At 30.2% G+C, this 17,061-nt stretch overlaps 1 protein-coding gene across 2 annotated transcripts in view; it reads left to right on the top strand.

Moving 5' to 3' along the window:
• LOC145331844 (uncharacterized) overlaps nucleotides 1–17,061 on the top strand; it is a 79,054-nt gene that overhangs the window by 40,663 nt on the left and 21,330 nt on the right. For both annotated transcript variants that reach the window (XM_080176693.1, XM_080176694.1), the window contains 8 exons: nucleotides 968–1,105; nucleotides 1,304–1,369; nucleotides 2,719–2,788; nucleotides 3,184–3,308; nucleotides 4,409–4,538; nucleotides 5,281–5,366; nucleotides 5,754–5,864; nucleotides 6,359–6,463. In XM_080176693.1, coding sequence (XP_080032819.1) covers nucleotides 968–1,105; nucleotides 1,304–1,369; nucleotides 2,719–2,788; nucleotides 3,184–3,308; nucleotides 4,409–4,538; nucleotides 5,281–5,366; nucleotides 5,754–5,864; nucleotides 6,359–6,463 — 831 coding nt within the window. The remainder of the gene's footprint in view (nucleotides 1–967; nucleotides 1,106–1,303; nucleotides 1,370–2,718; nucleotides 2,789–3,183; nucleotides 3,309–4,408; nucleotides 4,539–5,280; nucleotides 5,367–5,753; nucleotides 5,865–6,358; nucleotides 6,464–17,061) is intronic.

Genomic DNA, 17,061 nt, shown 5'->3' with positions numbered 1-17,061 from the left:
TCTAATACAGCGGATGTTTATCGTTTTCGAAGCTACACTGCCAACAAAAATCCTACCTCCACATATGGACACAATTTTCCTTGCTTATACATAATTTATGTAATTAATTTTTTCCATCATGCTTTTTTAGCTTATTCATTAAACAAACATATACAAACTTGTTTTTTTGCAACAATTAATTGAAATTTTAATATTTAAACATAAACATAGTATTTCTTTTCAAATGTACGGTTAATACTAATAAATATACATTCTAGTTGTTTTTAGCTTACAAAATTTGAAAAAAGTAATATGAAATGCTTTTTATGTAGAAACATATGTTTGATGATTTCTGTAATATAATCAATTATTTTTAAAAGTGTATAAATATTTCTAAATACCAAAAAATGTTGCTAAAGTTCATGAAGTGTGTATTGTATTTCAATTTCTCCTTTTATCTACAAAATGATAAACTAATTTGTTCTAGAATAAAATAGTTTGTCAGATGAGTGCTCCTACCTGCTACATGAATGAACTAAACTTGTTAAGAATGGAAGCTATCAGCTGATCGTACTGCACAGAGCTGCCTCCTTTTACATAAATAATCAACAAAACTTGTTTAGAATAGAAAATATCGTGTGATCCCACTGCAGGGTGGTTCTCCAGTCTGCAAAGTGCTGCCACCTATTGAATAAATAATCAACTAAAATTGTGTCGAACGTAAGTGGATAGCTGATTCCAATGAAGAGTTGTTCCTTGAATAGCCCACAGCACCTATCATAATATAATGTACTTTACGTTTCTAGAATCGAAGCTTTTAGCTGATCCCACTACAGAGTGGTTCCCCAGTGAGCAGAGTGCAGCCCACTATTGAATGAATAATCAACTAAACCTGTATAGAATGGTAGCTAACAGCTGATTCCAATAAAGAGTTGCTTCATAAATAGCACTTTGTCTTATCAATTTATAATATACTCTACTGTTCTAGAATGGAAGCTATCAGCTGATCCCACTGCAGAGTGGATCCCCAGTGAGCACAGTGCTGCCACCTACCTCACAAATAATGAATTATGCCACCCTCCCTCCACACCATCAACCCCACCACCAAGCACAACAACAACATCAGGAATCATTCTTAAATTATATCTGTAAATTAGCAAGGATATTTAGATGGGGCAACTTTTCTTATTTTGGCTAATTTTAAAGACTCTGGGGACTAGCGCATATAATGCCGCAAAACCTATTATTTCAAATATTCTTCATTTTTTGCGCATTGTGATCGTTTGCAGTCTTAATGGTAAATTTAATGATTGACTTGTGATAGATTCCTCCAGCAAAGAAACCAGTAGTGATGTCCACAGGCTTGGAGCACACACATCATCATCAACAGGTTAGTATAATAGTTATTTATCGCATATTTGTTGACCCTAAGGACCAACAATTATTCATAAGTGTTTATTTTACTTTATTAGTTTGTAAAATAAAGTAAAATTTGATCCTATACTTAAATCTTACATAACTACAAAATATTATTTTTTGTGATTTTTTCATGGGCACCATAATACAGATCATCATATTTTTTTATGTTCTGACTTTAATATTTGTCTGCCTATATTGTACTAGTTTTAATTAGAAAAATATATCCGTGTGGTAATGGATAAAGAATACATGGATATATTGACAGGGGAAACTTTGCCTTCAATTCAGGTTGCTAATATGGACCTCATTTATTGGGCACTTCATTCATACTTTAGGAGAGGATTGTATCGTTATTTTAGCCAGCTGCAAGGTTTACTGTATCAATGTACATGAAAATCTGGTGCAACATCCATTTAATAATATATCCATTGGTGTGGTGCATATTTTAGGCCACACCTAAATATTTTGTGTCTAATTAATTACATAAAAGAATTTCTTAGATAGGCGATACTAGGAATAAAGAGGATAAGTAAATACACAATCAACACACACAGAAGAACATCCAAGTACTTTAGAGAGAAAGAGTAATGTAGTGTTAGAATTAGACAGATGGACAGAGTGAGAGAGAGAGAGAGAGAGAGAGAGAGAAAGAGAAAATGAAGGGGGAGAAAGAGAGATGAGAGTGTAAAACAATCTTGACAGACGGACATATCTTAAAATCTTATTTTAACATTTCCTTTGTTCTATGAAAGTAAAACACTTAACTCATTTGTTAATATTTACTTTTAATTATGCTTAATTTAGCCTAGTATTAGGGGTTACTTATATAGTTAGTTATACAAAACCCCTACTTTACAACTAAGTTTTATTGCTTTAATGAGTTTAAAAAGCCTATAATCAAATTATAATTTTCTCATCAAATTTGACATTTTCCCTCAAAGTGGATTCTCTAGTTCAGAAACCTCCCCCCCCCCTTTATTTTGAAAAAAAATTAAATAAGGGGGGGGGGGAGTTTTAGGTTGGGTTATATTAGGTACTGAGTAGCCCCCCAGGATTAAAACCCAATGAATGAGTTAGGTATAGGAAATATATAGTCTCTCAATTATTTTCAAATTAGTTCTAGAAATTAATTGGGTAAGGGAGGGGGGGGGGGGGGGGTTTCAATACTCGACAGGGTATCCCAATCCAAGAATATTTAGGATCTACTCTCCAACTTAAATAATCAATGTATTCATTTTTTGTTTCGGGGTATCCAAATCTAGAAATATTTATGATCAACTGTCCAACTTAGATATTCTATTTATCCCTTTTTTGTTTCAGGGTATCCCAAGCCAAGAATATCTATTATCAACTCTCCAAATCAAAGATTCTATTTACCCCCTAACAGCAGGTAAATTATATCTTAATTAGTAGTGGAGTGTTTATCTTTATAATGACTATAATAATTAGGTTTGCCTTTCCAGAATGTGGTTGAATTTGGGCTGTTTTGTCTTAACGAACCGAAAAACGGACGTTCTATTTTTTTGTTATATATATATATATATATAGGATCTAGATAACCTGAATCTAGTGTTTGGGACCTTTTTCGTCAGGTAGCAAAAAAACGCAATTAAAAGTCGGCAGTCGGTCCTCGGGGACAGTTTTTTAACCCCTCCCCCCTCTATTGTTTTATTCTAATATGTTTTAACCCAATATTATTACACTTTTATGGTTAATTGTATTAATAAGATCTGCTTTTACATATATCCTATTGTAAGGTAATGCAAAAAAATATTTTATGTTCAGGTCTAAAATCTGCAGTTATTGGTACTGGTCCAGCACCCACAATGGAACTACCTGAGATAATGGCGGCTAACCCCTACATCAGGATGAGTCCTGGTATCCCTGGCACAATAGTTTCACCTGTCCAGGTATTCTTGTTATAGTACCAGCTAACTCCTACATCAGGATGAGTCCTGGTATCCCTGGCACAATAGTGTCACCTGTCCAGGTACTCTTACCCAGGGAGTAAGGGAGGGGACAATGGGCAATTAATTCAATTTTAGAGATCTAACTCAGCATCTTCAAAACCAGATATATCTGGAAAATTCAAAAAATTTAGATATAGCAATTTTTATTACATTTGTATAATAAGAAATTATTAAACCCTGAAAGAAAAGTATTTAACATTAGGTTATCCTGTCTTATTTTCCTGTGAATAGTCTGTAATTTATCATAAAAATTATGACCTTAGTACTGGCAGTTTCTTACAAAATAATACCCTAATTGGGAATTGTTTTCATATTTGACAAGGTGTTAATTAGAATGGATAGTTACAGAAGTATCACAGTAGAATTTCTGGTTTATCCCACCCATTCTTAGAAGAAAAATATTTTGTTTAAAAACCAAAACAAACTTGTTTTGAATTTTTTCAAATAGTCTGCTAGTATTTGTATTGGTTAGTTCAGTAAGAGTCGTCTGCTTTTGGAATAATTGTTTTAGCGGCATTCTTTGCGCTGGTACCCGAAGTCTTTGAAATTTGCCAAAATAATAAAAGTTGCATGTGTTCTGGTACCCAAAGTCCAAGACTGTCAGAAATATGAATTTTAGATCCATTGTCCCCTCCCTTCCTCCATGATTCTTACCAGCTAATTTACACCCCAGTATAAACCACTGCGGGAAATTATATTCTAACCTAAAGTAAAAACACAAAAACTCCCCCCCCCCCCTGTTTTATTTTTAACTATATTTTAAAATGATATGTGGGAGGGGCTGGGTGCCCGGCTAGGCACTTTGAAGGAAATCGCCCACACCCACTAGAATGTTTGTTAGTAGCGGAGCTACTCTATATTAAATTTATGCTTTACGAAAAAAACTAATTTGATTGAAAGCATCGTTCTACTCATCGTTAACTTTAATTTTAATGCTTTATAACTGATTTTTACTGCAGTAAAACATTATTTCTTTCTTTGCAAAATAAGTAACCATACCCCAAGAAATTTATTGGATATTTAAATAATGAAATATTTAGGGCACCAACCTGATATCACTGAGGTCAAGAACTAGTCCAGCCTGTAAGCCCAGGTCTCCTCTGCTGGAGGCTTTCAGAAGCAACAGGTGCCCCATCCTTAGTCTACCAGATATCAGCCAACATGCCATAGGTGAGTGATATTACCATTGTTATCATCCCTCCACTCCTGGGAAAGATTGGGTATAATAGATCTACAATGTTAACTAAAAGAAGGAAATCATTGCAAAAATTAATTATACGAGTAATTTTTAGTGATTATTTGTTAGAAAGTTGCTATTTGCATTCTGACAAACAATTCTAAAGGAAAATTTTCCCACAACCCCCTTCCCCTTTTCCTCCCCTTCTTACCCGCTCCTCTTCAATTATATGATGAAAAAAATATACTCCACCTTACTTTAACAGGTTTCGTGATTTTTTGTAGAATTGATTGTTAGGAATAGCTACCTCTGAGTTTAAGAAAGTAAATTTTAACATTTTATTATGTTTCATGAGCAAACAAAAACAGAGAAACTTTGTAAATCTGACATTAATGAAATCTTTCATGTTAATTCTATGACTTTGATCTTAAAAACAACTTTCCCTTTAATTCCCAAGTCACAAGTTTTTGATATGATTACAAATTAATTCAAAACCAAAGTAAGAAATATAAGAAATATAATAAACTTTCAAGAAGCTTTAAAAGTGTCTCAAAAGATCAGCCGTGTGACGTCATAAACTAAGGGACTAGAGGATAAGTTGGAAAGGTATGCCCTAAAAAAGAGATGGATAATTCCTCATTTTTATGGCGTCACAAAACTGATTTTTGAGACACTTATTAAAGCTGCATTTTTAAGAAATATTTGAAACACAGTTAGCTAATTTTTTTTCTTCAGAATTTAGCAAAGATCAGCATGGATCTAGATTTATCCAGCAGAAGTTGGAACACTCTACACAGCCACATATCCAAGCTTTCTGGCAGGTATAAACCACTTTTTTTGTTCCTTAGTATCAAATTTGTTGATTTTTGAGGATGTGTCGATAGTTTGCCAGCCATGACTAATTTTTATTTAAAGTTGACATAAATATCAAAACACAACTTTTTTCTCATTTTATTTATGGAATAAAATTGTTTCATTAATAAATAAATCATCAGTTCCAATTAAGATGTTCAAAAATAAGAGTTCAAAAATATGTGTCTTTCATTATGAACCTTTGAAAGATCCTGATTATTAAGTATAAAATATTTGTTAAAGAATATTATCACCCGCAGGGATTAAACAAGCCTTGACCTAGTAGGGCTGAGGACATTTGCATTTCAGTAGTCAACAGAATGTAAACAGTTATGACAGGGTGGGTTTTTATTTAGGAAGTTGAGGGTAGTGTACTAGAATTAATGACGGATGTTTTTGGCAATTATGTGGTACAGAAACTCCTTGATTTTGGCGGACAATCCATACAACATAAACTACTTGAAAAGGTAAGTCAATAAGTGATACATAATTTCTCTCTATATACCCCTAATAATTACACGACATTTGTCAAGAAATTTTAAATATTATGGTAATCAGTCTTTTTGATCCAACTTAAAATCCTACTCGTCACGTTCCTGATATAGTAACAGTGGCTACATTTCTTACATTGGGGACTAGAACCAAACACCCGACGGTTTTCCTCACAATACATCTAGACCACAATTTTAAAAAAAGTATTTTAATGCTTATTTTAGGTAAATTTTCGATAAATTTTGTAAGAGCCCTCCAGGTTTAGGGCCTCGCAGGGGTTAATATATATATTTTTCTCAAAAAGATAAGAAGGGTAGACAGGAGGTGGAGGTCAAGAAAAATTTTAAGCGAAAAAAAAACAACACCCTCCTTACTCAAAATCTTTCAACAGCAAAAGAAACACCTTCAATTATTAATACTGGTACAGAAACATCGAAGGTGTTGTCTAAAAACCTACAAATTTACCTAGGTGTTATCAGAACTGAAAACCCTATCTAAGCATCAGTTTGGATGTAGAGTAGTTCAGAAAACAATTGCAATCTTCCCAAAAAATACAGCAGCTTCCATTTCAAAGGTAAAACTATTTTAGCTCTTTTAGGAAGATCCCTTTGGACAATTATAGTGTTTCAATTTAGACTTTAAAACTTTATCAAAAGACTTTAATACCAAACACAGTTATGGAATCTTGACGACAAAGATTTTTTTATCCAATCTTGACAAGTGAGGTATTTTTGGAAAGAGGAATATATATAGAAAACGCCTATGAAAATTAGAAAATCCGCAGAAATCATATTTGCAAGTTATTTGCAAAAATCTGCAATGTTAATTTGCAAAATTAATTTCATGCCTTAAATGACTTATTTAAAAAGAAATCTTTTTCTGAAATGTGTTTATCTATAAGTTTAGATCATAATTAAGGCAAAAAAAATTTCTTTAGTGTTACTTTTTTCACCTTATATATGAAAAAAGCAGTTTCTCACATTTTATGATAAAAAAAAGGTATAGGAACAAAAAATATGATTTTTCTTGATGTAAACACAATAATTGGCATAAAATCTATCATCCTAAATGTAAAAATCAGATATAGAATCCTTTTTAGAGCAAAAATAGTGCAAAAAGTAACCAAGACATTTTTGCAAAGTATGAAAATCTGAAGAAAATAGTTCTTTTTGATTTTGATATACATATCAGATAAATGTATATAAAATTAGTGATCAAAAACTATAAAACAAGTTATAACTTTTTCAATCCTATCATTGATTAAAATGCACTTTTAGGTTTACTTATTACCAAAGTAGCACATAAAAACTCTTTTTATTAAGTTATTAAACAAAATAAATTCAAATCAACAATTAGGCGTTTTTTATAATGCAGTAGACCATATTGTAGTTGGTTTTTTGGCATTTATTTTGTTTAATTACATCATAAAAAGAGTTTTTATGCACTACTTCGGTAATTCTTAAACCTAAAAGTGCAATTTAATCAATGACAGTGTTGAAAAAACTTATAACATGTTTTATAGTTTTTAATCACTAATTTTATATACATTTATCTGATATGTATATCAAAAGCAAAAAGAACTATTTTCTTCAGATTTTCATACTTTGCAAAAATGTCTTGGTTACTTTTTGCACTATATTAGCTCTAAAAAGGATTCTATATCTGATTTTTACATTTAGGATGATAGATTTTATGCCAATTATTGTGTTTACATCAAGAAAAATCATATTTTTTGTTCCTATACCCTTTTTTATCATAAAATGTGAGAAACTGCTTTTTTCATATATAAGGTGAAAAAAGTAACACTAAAGAAATTTTTTTTGCCCTAAGTATGTTCTAAACTTATAAATAAACACATTTCATAAAAAGATTTTTTCTAAATAAGTCATTTAAGGCATGAAATTAATTTTGCAAATTAGCATTGCAGATTTTTGCAAATAACTTGCAAATATGATTTCTGCGGATTTTCTAATTTTCATAGGCGTTTTCTATATATATTCCTCTTTCCAAAAATACCTCACTTGTCAAGATTGGATAAAAAAATCTTTGTCTTTGAGATTCCATAACTGTGCAAAGGGAGCTTTATTAATTCAAAACCTTTTTTTTTAAGGGCATACATAAACTGTTTTTATAATTTTCTATTTCTTTCTCTTTTTCTATCTTTCATTTTTTATGATATTACTATCTCTCTCTCTCTCTCTCTTTCTCTCTCTGTCTATCTCTCTCTCTCTCTCTCTCTCTCTCTCTCTCTCTCTCTCTCTCTCTCTCTCTCTCTCTCTCTCTCACGTTTTATTCGTTTATAACAATCGTTGCCATTAAACATCTAATGAGATATGAAGCAGAGACATTTGTTTTTAGTAAACATATTTTGACTTCCAGCAGTGAACAAAATTATTGTATTAATCAGGAGAAAATCCCTTTGGTGTTAAACTTATGTTGTTATTATCATAGACGTCCAAGGGGGGGGGGTAAAGTGGGGATTACCCCCCCCCCCCAAAACGAATTTGGGGGTCCCGTAGGCACCCCCAACATTTTTTTTCATTTTACCTCCCATTTAAAATTTACCCCTACCCTGGGGGTGCCGTAGGCACCCCCAACCTATTAGGAGGGGGTATTTACCCCCCCAAACAATTTTGGGAGGTAAATACCCCCCAATTAAAAAATCTCTAACAAAAAAAATAAATTTGGGGGGGGAGGTAAATAAAATTTTCCACTGCCAACAGATTTCAGGGGGTTATTATCATAATAGAATTACTAAAAAGTAATTCTACCATTAAAAATGGACGAACAGATATAAGCTGTAAAGAAGCTGCGTTAAATTAAAGTTATTTTCTATAAATATTGGAAGTATTGGGGAAAAACTGACATACAAACTAAGTTAGCTATAGAGAATCTACGTTACCAATAAGAAAAGTAATGTTAGTTTTTATAAATTGAAAGTAGCAGAGGGACGAACGGACATATGAACCAAGTTAGCTACAGAGTATCTAGGTTACCAATAAGAAAAGTAATGTTAGTTTTTATAAATTAAAAGTAGTAGAGGGACGAACGGACATAAGGACCAAGTTAGCTATAGAGAATCTACGTTACCAATAAGAAAAGTAAAGTTAGTTTTTTATAAATTGAAAGTAGCAGACATATGAACTAAGTTAGCTATAGAGAATCTACGTTACCAATAAGAAAAGTAAAGTTAGTTTTTTATAAATTGAAAGTAGCAGACATATGAACTAAGTTAGCTATAGAGAATCTACGTTACTAATAAGAAAAGTAATGTTAGTTTTTATAAATTGAAAGTAGCAGAGGGACGAACGGACATATGAACCAAGTTAGCTATAGAGAATCTACGTTACCAATAAGAAAAGTTATGTTAGTTTATATAAATTGAAAGTAGCAGAGGGACGAACGGAAATATTAACCAAGTTAGCTATAAAGAATCTGCGTTACCAATAAGAAAAGTAATGTTAGTTTTTATAAATTAAAAGTAGCAGAGGGACGAACGGACATATGAACCAAGTTAGCTACAGAGAATCTACGTTACCAATAAGAAAAGTAAAGTTAGTTTTTATAAGTTGAAAGTAGCAGAGGGACGAACGGACATATGAACTAAGTTAGCTATAGAGAATCTAGGTTACCAATAAAGAAAGTAATGTTAGTTTTTATAAATTAAAAGTAGCAGAGAGACGAACGGACATATGAATCAAGTTAGCTACAGAGAATCTACGTTACCAATAAGAAAAGTAAAGTTAGTCTTCATAAATTGAAAGTAGCAGAGGGACGAACGGACATAAGGACCAAGTTAACTATAGAGAATCTACGTTACCAATAAGAAAATTAAAGTTAGTTTTTTATAAATTGAAAGTAGCAGAGGGACGAACGGACATATAAATCAAGTTAGCTACAGAGAATCTACGTTACCAATAAGAAAAGTAAAGTTAGTTTTTTATAAATTGAAAGTAGCAGAGGGACGAACGGACATATAAATCAAGTTAGCTATAGAAAATCTATGATACCAATAAGAAAAGTAAAGTTAGTCTCCATAAATTGTAATTATGTTTAGTTTATTATACAGATATCAAGATTAATTGTAGGGTTATAGTAACTTAGGTAAATAAATTATTCACAACATTATTTAGAATAACTTGTTTTTATTTGTTACTCAATAGTATTTACTAACGGCGTGCGGTAGGGGGGTGTAGTTACCCCACCCTACTAAGAATGGGTGTAAACTTTTTACACCCCTAATACATTTTTTTTCTCAAAAAAATTCGTGAGGAATTTTTTCTGTTGTGTGCGATTTACGAGATCTTTCGGGACGTAACACTTACAACCTTATAGAATACTAGCGTAAAAGCTCCTAGCTTCTAGGGGCGCTGTATTTGAAAACCAAAAAATAGCCTAACTTAACCTAGCACTTAAATATAAAAAAAGGCTGACATGATCTCAGGACTTATAAGAAGCTTTCCTAAAATGGAGAATCTGATCGGTACATGCGGTAGACGAGATCGTAATATACAAATAAACAAATCGCAATCGCACTAAATCATAGGATGAATTGTATAGTTATAGTGAGATTTTTATGGATTAGTACTCACATTTCTAGCACATATCATTTTTGGAAAGTAAATACTTTCCGGAAGCCAATCTTTATGAGGAAGGTATTTTTATAAAGGGGAAAATGTGTAGAAAACACCCATGTAAATTAGAAAATCCGCAGAAATCATTTTTTAAAGTTATTGGCAAACATTTGCAATGTTAATTTGCAAAATTTATTTTATGCCCTAAATGACATATTCTGAAATAAATCTTTTATGAAAGTTTATTATCTATGAGTTTAGGACATGCTTAAGACATAAAAAATATTTTCAGTGTTACTTTTTTCGCCCTACATGTGAAAAAAGGCATTTCTCACATTTTATTATAGAAAATTGCATATAAACAAAATAATTTTTTTTTTCTACAGTCAACATAATAATTGTAATAAAATCTTTCATTTTAAATGTAAAAGTCAGATAAAGAATCCTTATTAGAGCAAATATAGTGCAAAAAGTAACCAAGACGTTTTAGCAAAGTATGAATATCTAATGAAATAGATACTTTTAAATTTTGATATACATACCAGATAAAAATATATAAAAAAAGAGATCAAAAACTATAAAACAAGGTATATATTTTTTTCACTCTGTCACTGAATAAAGAGCACTTTTAGGTTTGATTTTAACCAATGCAGCACTTAAACACTCATTTTTCAAGGTAAATAAACAAAATGAATGCAATTATACAATAAGGTCAGTTTAATAATACAGTAAGCCTTTTTGTAGCAATTTTTTTTTGTTGAAATTATTCTTTATTTCTATAATAAACTGTATTAAAATCTAATGATTTGAAAATTCGTAATTAAGAACTTCATTTTACACTGTTTAGACATATAAATTACAATAAAAAGATTAAATCCTTTAAGTTTGAATAATACTTTATATATTTACATAATAAAAACATTAAAATTGTTAAAGATTAAAAAAAAAGATAAAAATAAGTAATTTTTAAAATCATTTTGTGTCGTCTTCATAAACTATTTCCCCTTTTATATTTTAGTCTGGTAGAATTCATAATTATAAATAACCTTTCTTGAGCATATATATGTTTTATCAAAATTAAAAATAAGAATGTAAAACATTTTTTGATTGATTTAATATTAACAATTCACCTAACATTTTGTTATTTTACTATTTTTTGAAACTCTTTTATTCTTATTAATAATTCTATTTAACACAAAAAGCTCATAGGGAGTTGATAACCTTTATTTCTTGCCTTGTATTCTAATCAGGTATTTTATTTGACTAAATTTTTTAAAACTATACAGCATGCATATTTGTGTCAATAATGAAGACATTACGGGTTTTTATGTACAAAAAGTTGTTTTAAAGCAAGAAAAAAAATTTAATCTTTCTAGTAACTAATATACAATTTCGTAGTTTTAAATATGTCTGTATTTTGGTTTCTAAAAAAAGTACTATACTAACAAACATGCATGCCTGAAAATTAGTTTCAATATTCGAATTAAACAGGAAAAAGAAACTAAGTAGTCGTTATAATTATTGTTTGTTATTTTTGGTGTAAGGTTTTTTTTAATGAAACTTTTTTAGATCTCGTTAATTCGATTTCTGCGGATTTTCTGGTTGCCAGAAATGAAATCTACACATCTTTTTTAGCTAGATGGCATTTGTCTGGTTAAGATTGGATAAAAAATTCTTTGGTTGGTTAAATTGAATAAGTGTGCTAGCTTTGTCTTTATATATAACTAGCGGCTACGCCCCTAGAGGCCTCTAGGGACACGTAAAATTGATTTTTGTTTCAATCTATTTAAAAATCTACAATTTACCAAAAATATTATTTTTGCCGATAGATGGTGTTAGTTATGTTTTTACCTAATTGCAAAAATGTCCGCAGGGCTTTTTTTTATTTTTGTCGATTTCTCTGGGGAGGGTGGTGGTAACCTCCGCCAAAATAGTTATAAACCTACCCAGGAACTATGAGAAAACAAACATCCTGTTACTTTATTATAAGGATTTAATATTGCATGCAAAGGGATGATAAAAGTAATATAATTGGTAGTCTATAATGAAAATGTACAGTACAAAATTTATGTTCTCTACGAAGAATCTCTCACGAAAATGATACCTTCAATCATACCTACCATTACATATAAATATTTTTATGTTGGTTACAAACTTTAAGACGGACTGACCTTAAAATAATAACGCCTCGCTTATTTCATAGATCACATAGTTTTAGTCTATTTTTACTAAACGCTACAGATAGTTAATAGATTACTAAATTTGTACAGTACATATATATATATGTACTGTACATTTTCGATTGAAGGTATCATTTTCGTGAGAGATTCTTCGTAGAGAACATAAATTTGGAAAAATCGTACAGGAAATTCGTATTCATAATCTTAAAAAAGTGGGGTTGTTTCAAGGGCGTCCGAGTCTTTTTCATTTGAGGGGGGGGAATTTCAAAATTCAAAACTTTTTGGGGGGCCTACGGCACCCCTAATTTAATTTTCTTTCTTTTTTTTTTGGGGGGGGGGAGGGGGGTAATCTTAATATCATATAGGTAAGGACGTCCAAGCTTTTTGATTTTTAGGGGGGTTAAACATTCAAACTTCAAAATTTTGTTTTTTTTTGTTCTCCTACTTTTTGAGTTTTATGATTTTAAAATAATTTTGGAGGTTAAAAATGAAAGTTGGTCCACTCCTGAATTTTAAAAAGGTGGGGTCTGTTCCCCTTATCCCCCCTATGTAAACGCTCTTTTGGAGTGAAAGGAAGTGCAAATTGTGGTGTTCATACATTTACAATTAAAATAAAAAGGAAAATAATAATTAATTAATAATATAATTGTGGGGAAAAGGCTAAATTATCTTATAACATTCAATAATCCTGTTCAGAAAATAAAATCTCTTATAATTAAGTTAACAATATTTTGGGGTATTACAACAATTTAGGGACTAAAAAACTAAAAGCTAGAGGCAAAGTTTTATTTTCCATATTTTCATTTCTTATTCAAATACATCTTGTGAAAAGTTTCAATTATTTGGACAAAAAAAGTCTCCTCTGAACTGAGAATACAATTTATTTTTTTAGCTGTAATGTATAAACACCAAATGTCAAATGTAGTATTGAAATATGAGTATTAGTCTTTTGTACATTTCTGCAAATTAATTACATAGCAAATATTTATGTATCTTAGTATTGAATACATAATATAAAAAGTTAAGAAATGTATCTATTATATTAACATACTAGATGCTTCTTCTCTAGCCTCTAGGGTATGTTTGGGGATGTCAACCCTAAAACCTTCCCTGGACTTATGTAAAGCTTCCTTAAAATGAAGAACTCAATTGATCAGCACTTATTGTAGAAAATTGTAGACTCTTATATTGTTTCTATATTAGATTTGTGGATATACCATATCAACCCTTAATAATAAATTAGTAGATGTCATAATCATAAAATAACAATAATTTAATTTGCTAAAATATATAAACACTCATATATAGATACAGGATGTAGTCACAGACTTAGTTTATTACCCTATTTTTATAAAGGTTTAATCAAGGATACCAATGTAAAAGTTAACAAAATACATAATTCTTTTCATAAACACACACACACACACACTTACATAATATTCTCTTAGGTTTGGCAAATTTAGTGTTAGAGGAGTTTCACAGGGATAGTACATTATGGGAATAGAAAACTGTAGGATAAAAGCCTCTTGCAAGTGCTAGAAATTTTTTTTTTCCCCCAAATTAGAAACAATGGTGAATGATGAGATATGTAGGTATGAGTTAAAGAAAATTTTTTATCTTTTCATTTAATCCAATTAAGTTGCACTTTAAAAAAGGTGTTGTATTAAATTTTATACCTGTTAGTATTAATCCTTAAAAAATTTATATATGCAGCTGTTTGTAATTCTACCATACTCACAGAGTTCAGGGATAAGTGAATGTAAAAAAAAAAATCTTAAAAATTGATTTCAAGCTTTAAACATAGAAATTTGCATAGTAAAGAAAATGTTGATTATGTTATTATTTGTTGTGATTATGTTACCATTTGTTGGCATATACTTGTTTAATGTACTCTGAGATACTTTCACCTTTTTTAAGACTTTTAAAATATATATGTATAGATTAAACATTAAAAAACCTTAAAATTACCTTTAAATAACAGATTTATTCTTTAATTAAAATTTAAATTTACTGTAGTAATTTATTTCAATATTTTTGATCAATTTGCGTATCATATTATTTGAACTATCATGAATAGATCACGACGAAAAAACTTTCGTACGAAATTTCTATGCGTTCGAAAATCCCAGTGATCACCGTAGGTATGTATACTTGTAGTTCTTAACTTTGTTAACGTTTTTATTTATGTCATTTTGACTTTATGATAACATTTAACATATTCCCCTTTTTATTAACATTTGCCTTTTAAAAGGCTTACTTAAAAATATAAAAAGTCGCGAGCATAGGTTTTTGCCAGGAGGGGTTAACACTTCCTAATTCCTAAAATAGGTGGGAGGGGGAGAGTTTTAGCATCCCTTCTTTTATAATAGTATTAAAATCGTCTATTTCCAACCTAAAAAATGTAGAGGAAAACCTATATTTTTAAAACTAACAAAAAATATAATTATTGGAAATACACCTAATATTTTAAATTTACGTCCGTGCGTTTGTCCCACCGTTTTAGTATTCTAGACATTGCCATTCATTAAGTCAATTATTCATCTCTATCAATCTATCTATCTCTGTCTCTCTCTCTGTCTTTCTCTCTGTCTCCCTCCCTCTCATTCTTCGCTATCTATGAACATAATTGACCTTGTTATATTTACATCTGTAGGTAAATTTAATTATTAATTGTCTTATCATCCATCCAAATGTTGATTCATCTATTTTATAGTTTAACATCTGTAATTGTTTTGTATAATGCCAATCTAGCTGTTTATACCTTGATAGATAGATATCTTTATTTTGTATCTTTTTATTTATCTACCTATCTATCTTTATATCTATCTTTCAATCTATCTATCTATCTATCTATCTATCTATCTATCTATCTATCTATCTATCTATCTATCTATCTATCTATCTATCTATCTATCTATCTATCTATCTATCTATCTATCTATCTATCTATCTATCTTCTATCTATCTATCTATCTATCTATCTTTCTATCTTTCTGTCTTTCTATCTCTCTAACTTTCTATCTTTCTATCTTTCTATCATTCTGTCTTGCTATATTTCTAACTTTCTATCTTTCTATCTATATATACATATATGTATATATATATATAGATATCTAACTATCTTTCTATCTATCTATTTATCTATATATATATATAAATCTAACTATCTATCTATCCTTCTATCTATCTATCTATCTATCTGTTTATATATCTATCTCTCTGTCTATCTATCTGTCTATCTCATTCCTAACTACATTATATATATTGTTAAGCATCTGTACCGTTATTTACACTTGAATTGTATTATCTTTCTATCAATAATTACAAACATCAAGGATGATAACATCCATATATAAGCAAAGCACCACAAATATTAAGAAATTAGCTTGACCTTGCAATATTCAATTAAATTACAACATTATTTCTAATTAGAATATAAATTTTATTAAAAGTTAAAAAAAACCGGACGTACCGACTTGCTTAAAGTTAGGTAGTAGTAAGGTTTGAAATTGATAGGACCATTCTATTTTTTTTTTGTAATGCAACACATATTTTTTGGTTTCTTTAAAGCTTCATAAATAATAAATAGATGTCAAAATTTATATTATTAAGCAGATTATAATAAAATTAGATAACTGTTAAGATTAATTATTATATAGAAATATTGGATTGGACGTACTTACGCACTGACATGTATTAGTTATAGAGTTGCTACGCTTGTAACATTTGTACCATAACCATCCATACAACACTTCAATTCCCCATATCAACAAATTAGTGTTCAAACAAACCTACCACAAAATTACAAGGACGAATATTTTATAGTCATCGTAGCAACATCAAATCGTTTAAATCAAATATTAGCTATTGGACGAGGATTGAATGGCTGATAATGTTGTTGATATAAAAAATAATATTGTATGACTTTTGTCGTTAAGCATAAAACATAAAACAATTCGCTGTTCTAAATATTTGTTTTGCTATTTTTAACGCACATCCACTTGATAGTTGTGTAGTTAACGTAAACAAAAGCACGATATTGTCCAAAGTCATCGCAGCTAAACTGTATATTGTTACAAACAGCTGTTATAATTGTCTGAGTCAAAAAGCAAAAAGATATTTTTTAGCCTCTCTAAAAGATAAAAGTCAGAATTTTATTAAGGGGATATGGAATTTTTTATTACACTAGTCCCCAAAGATTTATAATCACGTTTTCTTATTCATTGGCCTACAAACTTTGGGGGCTTTTGATCGGTTGATTCATTATAATGAGTGTTCTAACGCTTCAACCACTAATGTTAATTTACAGAAGGGGCAATCTTGTGTATCATCAATGGGGATGTACAATGAAAATATACATAATTTGTTAATAAAAATAATAAAGAAAACCAATGCTCTGACGAACGTATGGACTAACA

This window comes from Acartia tonsa, chromosome 11 (genome assembly GCF_053477335.1).
Source record: "Acartia tonsa isolate MP-2025a chromosome 11, ASM5347733v1, whole genome shotgun sequence".
Lineage (NCBI taxonomy): Eukaryota > Metazoa > Arthropoda > Copepoda > Calanoida > Acartiidae > Acartia > Acartia tonsa.
The sequence above is the reverse complement of the archived record's forward strand: the minus strand, read 5'-3'. Positions and strand labels throughout refer to the sequence as shown.